Source organism: Mastomys coucha, unplaced genomic scaffold (assembly GCF_008632895.1).
Source record: "Mastomys coucha isolate ucsf_1 unplaced genomic scaffold, UCSF_Mcou_1 pScaffold6, whole genome shotgun sequence".
NCBI classification, from domain to species: Eukaryota; Metazoa; Chordata; class Mammalia; order Rodentia; family Muridae; genus Mastomys; species Mastomys coucha.
The window spans coordinates 538,719-547,899 of record NW_022196912.1 but is presented as its reverse complement, the minus strand read 5'-3'; the positions used below and the strand labels follow the sequence as shown (position 1 = coordinate 547,899).

At 40.0% G+C, this 9,181-nt stretch overlaps 1 protein-coding gene and 1 pseudogene across 1 annotated transcript; one reads left to right on the top strand and one right to left on the bottom strand.

Moving 5' to 3' along the window:
- Window positions 1-593: 593 nt before the first annotated feature.
- Window positions 594-2,152, bottom strand: LOC116080415 (annotated as a pseudogene).
- Window positions 2,153-2,412: 260 nt separating this feature from the next.
- On the top strand, window positions 2,413-7,269 carry LOC116080414 (rho GTPase-activating protein 20-like). Its single transcript, XM_031356780.1, has 4 exons — window positions 2,413-2,568; window positions 5,470-5,579; window positions 6,697-6,883; window positions 7,128-7,269. Exons 1-4 carry the CDS (start codon window positions 2,413-2,415, stop codon window positions 7,182-7,184), a joined length of 510 nt encoding a protein of 169 aa, XP_031212640.1. The 3' UTR covers window positions 7,185-7,269.
- Window positions 7,270-9,181: the final 1,912 nt, after the last annotated feature.

Here is a 9,181-nt window from a genome sequence, read left to right as displayed (position 1 = left end):
CAGCTTTCGAAGTGGCTTTGAATTTTTATTGCCCAGATGGCTTAAAAATAAAATCTTAACTGTCATGTGGCAGTAGTCCTAACACATCTGTAAACACCATGCCACTGAAAGCCTTTTAATTGGCATGAAGTACTATACTCAAGCATGGTGCGAAGTTTCTAAACCTTAAAGCCTCTTAACATAGTCATGTATATTTATGTACAGACATAAAACATATGGAAGAGGTAATCCCCAAATCACACTAAACATAATAAATATAGAACTCGCTTTGTTAAAAATCTACAGTATACATTCAAGTAAAGGCTAACCTTCCACTGCCAGCCACACCGGGACAGACATTCACGTTGCAGTAAGCAGTCCCTAAAAGTGCTCTTCCCAGTACCTGGGGAGGAAATCACTGCAGCGCACACCATACATTCCTTTCTTCACAGAGCCAGGTGCCTCTGTTACTAACACACAACCGAAGCTTTTGCATCCTTTTGAGTAGCTTAGCATTTCAGCTCTTTGGGGAAAGACAGGAAGTCTAAACAAACAACTGTGAGCATCTTAGATTAGATGACTGACTTTGTGCTACACCCTGTGTCAATTCCTCTAGCGCACAGCTAGGAAAGCAATGCAGTCTGTGCATCTACGGTAAGTCGTCTCGTTCCACGTGAGCGCTCGTGAAGGCGGAGGAGCATCCACTGGAGCAACCCTCCCGTGAACTGGGCCTCGACACCACGCTCCACTTCTGATCTGTAGTTTCTCTTCCAACCTCATTTGATTTAGTTTCTTCAGGAGTTCTATTCAGCACACTGATGGGACTGTGTTCAGACACACATGAATGTGTCTGGCAAAAGTCTGAAGTAGACGGTGAAGCAGGAAGAGATTTCGTTAGTTTTGATGTGCAAGCTGGCAGCCCATTAGCCACACTGTGTAGCTTCTTTTGCCGTGGTTGTGAGTGGAGATCAGAACTTCCTGAGAAGGCACTGAAAAGTTTCACATTTTCTGAGTTCTGGTGGTCAAAGGTCGTCATGTTCAAAAACTGCTGCTTTACCCAGCTGGCTCGCTCCTCCTCAAATGCCTTTCTCTCCAACCCCAAGCGAATAGCAGCTTCTGTAAAGCTTCGTCTTTCTCTCTCAAAATTATTTTTTTGCTCTTTAAAAAGAGACCATTCTTCTTTAAGGCGTTCCTTTTCTTCCAGCAAGTAACAGTCCTGCAACAGTGAGGTGGTGTTGTCATCACACGTGGTGGCCAGCTGCTGCTGTAAGAGCTGCTGCTGAGCCTTGATCATCTCTTTGCACCGCTCAATCTCCAGCTCCAGCTTCTCAGTCTCTTGCTCATGGTCATGTCGTGAGATGACGTCTTCTTCATGAAGGCCCTCTGCGTGTACCTTCGAAGCTTGGTTATCGAGTTTTTCTACATGACTTTTCAAAATCCTCCACTGTTTTCTGATGCTGTTCGTAAGCTGCTCTCTCACGGTATCGCAGGAAAGGCCCCACATGCTGTCTCTGCTCAGGTCCCCAGCATCTTCCTCTATATCGGAGATAGCAACAGTGCCTGTGCCGTCCTCTGCTCTCTCTCTGGGTTTCTTCTTTTGAGGAGACAGGAGGGAAATCATCTCCTTCTTCATCTGCTGGAGGACCTTCTTCAGCTCTGCGTTCTCCAGGAGTATCTGCTTCTGGCGGCACTCATACTCACTCAGCAGAACCTTGTACATTTCATCTTCATTCCTGGCTTCTCTGGTCCTCCATGAGCCTCGTTTTCCATCAGCTCGACCCACATAATTTAAAACATCCATGGCTATATTTTTATCCTTCTTGTTCATAACAAGCTGGCGCAGGCGCTCCTTCAGCTTATTATATTCACGCTCCTTTCTCTTCACATCATGATTATCCTGAGTAGCCCGACTGGCTATGATATTTTGTAATTTTTGTACCTCATCTTTCTCATTTTTCAGGAGCTGATGCAAATTCCTGTTCTTGCACTGTAGCTGCCTGTCTCTCTCCTGAAGCCCGATCATCTCTCGCCTGGAGGTTTCCAGCTGCTCCTTAAGTTTGGCGTAGCAGCTCTGGAGGTGGTCCATGTCACTGCCCAGCTTCAGATTCTGTGTTTCCACGCTTTCTTGGGCCAGAAGGTTCTTCCGCTGAAGCACAAGCAGCTCGTTCATACAGTTTGATCATACAAGTGTGATTCAATGTAGAGGATTATCTAATTCCAAGAAAACCTTAATATTTCAAATTGAGGAAAATGGATTAGGGAAGAAAATATATTTGGAAGCTGAAAAGGAAAAAAGTTCAATGTCTTCTTCATTCCTTTCAGTTGTATCTATATCCATAATTGTCATGGCTCTGGTGTACCTTAAAAGACATATTTGAGCTTCAGCTGTTTGGATCTGTAATAATAGAAGCCTGTCCTTATCCCACACAGGATATGTTATCCGTAATTTCAGTAAAGGGACAGTACTCGGATCAGATATTTAGATTATTATCAGATAGATCACACTGGTCTCTGAGGGACAGGATTTACACTCAACCACAGATTAACTGGGATGACGAATCTGTGCTCATTATCACTTCCGGTTTAAAGGTAAGGAAGGTTTTTGCATCACAAACATTCAGCATCCTTCTAGATATGCATATGTGCTTTCTGTCCTTGAGATTACCTGCCGATGACAATTTTCTTTATCTATGGACACATGACCTCTAGATAAGGGGCATGTAGGTAAAAGCCTAAAAACTTCAATGATTCAGCACAAAGACACAGGTGAACACCTTCTGTTGGAAGTTAACTAGCTTGTATATCAGATGGGCTTTGTTTTGGCATTACAAATGTTCCCACTGATTTCACCTCTATAACTATACCATGTGATTTAACAAACAAATAATAATTGTGATAAAAGTATGTTTTACAAATACACATATTAAATGATACTTACCCCAAAAAACAAAACAAAACTATTTCTCATAAGTAACAACAGTACAAGATAGCTAGGCCACCACAGACTTATAATAGGTTGTGAGAGAGTTGGGTGTTTCCCTCTGTCCAGTAGATACGTGAACTTGGTTTGCTTCTCTATCAAAAAAATAAAGCAGCATTTTCACTTTTGCCAGATATTTCCATCCTAACCCAATGTCAAATAATGAAGAATTAGCCTAACCTACTTCTAAACAGTCTACCATGCTTAACTTACCTGTGAGCAGCAGCAACTCTAGAGCAAATATCATTGTTTTATTTTTATTTGGGCCATGATCTGAGTTTGCCTTTCAGTAGACTGTTGAGCTGTGGACTCCTTACCCCCCCCCCCTTTTGCTTGGGAGTGACTTGGTTCTGTAAAGCAGCCTCAACAGGCTGGAAGCTGGAGCTGGACACCCGCTGTGTGGAACCCTGACTGCTACTCCTAAGATCAAAGACTTAGCAGGTCTCACGCTTATGTTAAAGGTTTGCGGGATCTTCCTTTCAAGATCTCCCTCCAGTCTGGTGTTAATGGATTTTCTCCTGTTTATGTTATATGGGTAAGTGTCGAATTCCTCTGGGTCTGGTTCCTAAGCCTAACTATAAATACTGAGTGAATTACAGTAAAGCACTCTCTCTTTTCACATCTACCTGGAGTCTGTGTCCTTCCTTGTTAACCGTTTGCCTTCCCAGGACCCAATTAACCCAGTTCATGTATACCCACGGAGGAAGAGAGACTGCGGGGCGGTCCCCTTCATTGAGCTATGACCCCAGACATCGAGAGAAGATAATGCTCTGAGAGTAGGCATGCTTAATAACATGAAGCAAAGGTGCCGAATGATTCCTCCTTGGCCCTCAAGGTTGCCAAGTGTGTCTGGCTCTAGTTGCCAGAAACCTGGGACCACATCATAGGGGTTAAGGGGTGGAGAACAGATCAGTAACTGAAAGTGGCCATGTGTATTCAGGGCAATTTAAAAGTAAAGGAACACATTGGAATCTTCCATTTTTCTGATTAGCTATCCTTGCCTGGTACAACATGAATGTTAATTGTGGTATTTCATGAACAAAGCCACTTTTCTGTCATTCAAACAAGCTGCTGCTTACAATTACTTTAAATAGTTGAATATTTACGTATTTTAAGGGATGGATGAGAAACTGTGATATCTTCTCACATGTAATACTTGGTACTCAAGTATAAAATTCCCCACTATCCCACTTGGGCCTGTATGCATAGGTATTCATGTATTTTAAAACATTGTTCTCTGTGAAATGAAAGTACAGATTCACCAAATTATACAATGAGAATGGGCATTTTCTGGCATTGTCATTTTTTGATGGTTGCTTATTTTCAAGATGAGCACTTTTTGTTCTCTTAGGTTTTTTTATAGTTAGTTTATTTTTCCTCCTTAACTATTATTATCCAATATTTATATATTTATTTATTTTATTTATTGATTTTACATCTTGAATGCTGGCACCTACCTCTTTACATTTCACAGACTCTCTCTCTCTTCCTCTGAGCAGGTTCGGGGCTCCTGGGTTGACCTCACTCCCTGGCCCATCAACTCTCTTCAGGGTTATCGCATCTTCTCCTACTGCAGCCAGTTGAAGGGTTTCCACAGACAGTCAACAGCTTTAGGAATAGCCCCTGCTCCACAAGTTGGGGGAACCACATGGAGACTGAGCTGCACATTTGCTATATATGTGTCATATGTCAAGATACAGCCTCTCTATGCTTTTTTGTTGGTGGTTGTCCTTGACAGCTCCCAATGGTCCAGGTTGGCTGACTCCGTTGCTCTTTCTCTGGAGTCCCTATTTCCTTCAGGGCCCTGAATCCTTTCCCCAACATTTCCATAAGGATCCCTGAGCTCCATCCAATGTTTGGCTGTGGGTCTATATCTGTTTTAGACAGCTGCTGGGTGAAGACTCTCAGATAGCAGTTATGATAGGCTCCGGTCTGGACGTCCCTCATAGGAGCTGCCTCCTTTGAGACAGACAGAGCTTCAGGCTGTGAAGTGGAGTACAGATCTCTGAATGTAGATAGTCGTAAGGACTGAAAGCTAGGAAACGAAATTAGAACAGACAGTAGGGTTGTTTCATCGATGCTGCAGACAGAACTCTGAGTCTTTGATTCTAGTGTTAGTTAAGAACAATAAGCTCCTGCCTTTAGTTTCCACTTGTGAGCCAAGATTCTGGTTGGTGACAGGTTGAGATTCTTTTGAGGAAGTAGGGTCTCAACCTTTTGTTCTCAGCCTTCCTACTCCTGTGACACTAATATAGTTCATCATACTGTGGGTATCCCTAACCATGACATTATTTTGCTGTTATTTCACAACTGATATTTTCTACTGTTATGAATTATAATGTGCAAGGTATAGAATATCTGATATGCACGATATGTGACCCCCAAAAGGATTGTGACACACAAGTTGAGAATCACCAGTCTAAACTGCTATTTTTAAACACAAATGTTTCTCAAATCCTTCCTACAATGTACATTGACCATTAATTTTCTTGTGTTTATTATTAAAATAGGATTGTCTAAGAAATATAGAAGGAAGCTTGCTTTCTTCAGATTTATATGAAAATTGGCTGACTATACTGGATGAAGAATCTCTGATGGGAAAAATTTCTTCTATAAAAAGGTAATGATACAGTAAAAACTTGGGGAACTGTACAAAGATAGAAGCAATGTATCTTGAAGGTACCTAGGCTTGTATTTACAGGATTATAAACTGGAATGAGATCCCATGCCAGGAGGTTTCTTTGCTCAGACATGTACTTTATAACTGGGTGCAATTCTCAAGCAAGAGTGTTGTACCCTGTCTGTAATCCTACCACTTAAGAGTCTTCTACATTATAACTGTCACGGTTTTGAAGAGAGTCTATGCTTTACAATTGTGTGCAGGTCAGCCTCGAGTACTGGTCTATGTCTCTATGCAAGATGAAATAAATAAGTAAATATGTATAATGCCTGTGGCTTATTTGTATCTTAATATTATTACCATGGTATTGTAGATATTGCACATGGTAAATATATGCCATTGATTAGAGAATGAAGCATTAGTGAGTTTGTCTTTCTCAACTCTAACTACCTAGAGAAATCTGGGTCAGGAAGTGCTTTGACTTCTTTGAATTATTTTCAGTCCAATAATCCATAGAATGATTTCTTAGGTAACAGGCGCTTTGAGCTCCCATTTCAACCCAGGGCTCCAGCATCATTGCCTTACCTATAGTAGAAGCTTTTATAACTGCATTGCATAGGGTCACTAGTGTGCTTTCTGTTCCTGTGTTTCAGAGTGTCACAAGAGTGTTACATGGATATGCAGGATATGTGACCTACATAGTGTGAGCTACACTAGATATTCAATGTGCCCCATGATGGCTGGAAAAATGATTCACTGTTTAATAACACTATGTTTCCAAATACAGAACACACATTGTTACCTGCAACAGTCTTCATTCATTCTATTTCCAGGGGACTTGATATCTTCCTATGGGTATGGGTAGCAGTTATATGCTTAGTGCAGAGAAATTCATACATAAGTTTTAAAAATTTCCCATAATTCTATAGGGAAATTGATTAACAGAAAATATTTTAGGCAACATTTTAGCTGTATATTTTTACTTCTTTTGAATTCTGATTAAACTGTGAGCTTGTCTACAGAACATTTACCCCATATTTTCTTTGTATTCAGAGCTTGGTAAGTAATTTTACTTGTCAGACAAACAACATTAAAATTCTCCTTTTTCTATGTATAGTATTCTACCGAAGATGCCACAAGCAAACTACCTCATTTTAAAACAGCTCATCTATGTACTTTTAAAAATTAAAACCACTACCAGGAATCACCTAGACAGCTATGTCTTATCTGTCCGCATAGCCCCTCACGTGCTGTGGGATCCATCTCGTAGGAGCACATTATTTGGGACTGACCTACCAAAAAAGGTAAGGGGATCTGATTTTTCCCTTTGGGAACAAAGTACTCATTGTGATCCAGAAATTGGGAATTCCTCGGAAAGGTCAGTGATGCTAAAGTACACCCTAGGATTGCATTCTTCTGGGAGATGCATTGGGAGATGGATTGATCTATTTCAGGAAGGATTGGGAAAGGGAGATTGATAATGTGGTTGGAGGAACGGAATCATTTGTTTTTTATTCTTTTGTTCTTCCCTTTCTTCTTCCTTTTCAGATGTTTATTTTAGATATAGATGTTTTAGCCAACAGTATGCTGCATGTAGAACAGTAGTCCAAGAAGATGACAGTGAAGTTGAAAACAATCCCAAGTACCTAGTGCTTTGTTTGTTTTCTATTGTAGCCATACTTTGGAGCACATGATGGTTGTGCTTCATAATGGTGAGACTATTATAATTATGAAATTTTCAACCCCTACTGAACTGCTGCTCATATAAGAGCATATTACGCACAATTACACACATATACACACTCACACACATATACATACAAGATATACATATAAACACTCATTATGGGATATAATGACTAATGATAAATATGTACGATTTATTGTATATGCTTTCTGTTATTTTAGCACTAATCCTACTAAAATAAAAAAGAATTATATATTTGCATTATTTAAGGCACAGTCTTATATGTCCCTCAGTCTTTTATTTTCCATAGCTCTTAATTTTATTATAAAACCATATAAATTAATATTTTTATTACTTTGTTAACTTTATATCCTGATTGCAGTACCCTCCTCTAAGTCCCATCCTCACAACCCCCTCCTCCATAAGTTTAATTTAAAACTATACTTAATTTTTTATTGTTTAGAAATTTTTGGTGGAACTTACTAGGAGAGAGGGTAGGTATGGAAGGACTGGAAAATGAGGGTTATTGGGTTGCATAATGGGAAATTCATGGAGAATCAATAAAGAACATACATTTCAGAAAGGAAAAAATATAGACAACAGAAAAGAAAATGACAAAAATGGGAAGAAAGCAAGGACATATTTTAGTTATTTGTTTCCAGAAATAAGATGCACAGGAAGCAAGTCACGGGAAAAGTCTTACTCACAGTGGAGTAGGATAGGCCACAGAATAGCTTGTTCAATTTAGAAAGTGTCTTAATTTGCTACTATTGGTATGAATAGAACACTGAGGAAAAGCAACTTATGGAGGACAGGTTGCACTTCATGACACACGTCTAGTTATCAGTTATCTACTGAGAAATGTTAGGGCTAAACTGAAGCAGGGCAAGAACTGAAGCAGAAGCTGAGTAGGAGTGCTGCCTCCTGTCCTGTGCCCCATCTTCTTCGTCTGACTAACAGCTCAAGGGTGGCACCATCCTGGAGATCTGGGCCCTACAGATTCCGTTGTTAATCAAGACAATATTTCATAGACTTTCCTGCGCAATAGGCCAATTGGGTGGAGGCATTTTCTCAACCAAGATCCCTCTTCTCATCAACTTCTTCTCTTAGTCATTTTTCTATTGCTTTAATAAAATGCCAGGACTAAGGCAACTTGTAGAAGTAAATGTTCATTGGGGACTTAGAGATGTATAGAGATTACAGTCCATCAAAGTCACGACAGAGGAGCATGGAAGGACAACCAAACAGGAAGCAGAGACCTGGTGGCTCTCATCTTAGGCAGCAAACATGAAGCACAGAGAGTATACTGCAAATGGCACCTGGCTTCTGTAAACTTAAATTCTAACCAATGACATACTTCTTTCCGGAAAGCCAAGCCACTTAAACCACACAAAAGCTGTCACAAAGAGGTCTACACTCTGAAGCCTGGAATTATACAGGCATCGCATTCAAACCATCACAATGAAACACCCCCTCCCCCTCACACCTCTGCAAAAAGTCACCAATTCAAGAAACCTTTGAAGTCATTAAAATTAATGACTCGCAGCTATTCTGCCAACATATCAGTTCTGAAATGTTACTTTGCTTGTGTAGTTCCTCCATTCTTTGCAATATGTATGAAATTTTAACTAGGTTAATTAAGGTGCAAAGAACTTAGTGTCTCCATTTCAGAGATTTCATGTCATAGGCTCATATATGCTCATAGTACCTGCTATTTTCCTCATCATTTTGGATTTGAATTTTTTGTTGATTTCAATTTTGTAAACCCTGTAAAATGACAGAGGATCTTGTTTTTTTCATTGTGGTGTTACAGATATCTACTATATAAATTGATTGATAACTGTGTAGACATATTTGGAGAGCATGACCATGTGATTTTTAACGATAATGAAAAGATTTCAGATGGCATAAAGTC

Bases quoted from the DNA above. Each gene is read 5' to 3' on its own strand.
- LOC116080414 (XM_031356780.1), top strand. From the start codon at position 2,413: ATGTTATCCGTAATTTCAGTAAAGGGACAGTACTCGGATCAGATATTT. The intron at 5,580-6,696 runs GTAATGATACAG...TTCTATGTATAG, and splicing joins AAAATTTCTTCTATAAAAAG to TATTCTACCGAAGATGCCAC. The intron at 6,884-7,127 runs GTAAGGGGATCT...CTTCCTTTTCAG, and splicing joins GGACTGACCTACCAAAAAAG to ATGTTTATTTTAGATATAGA.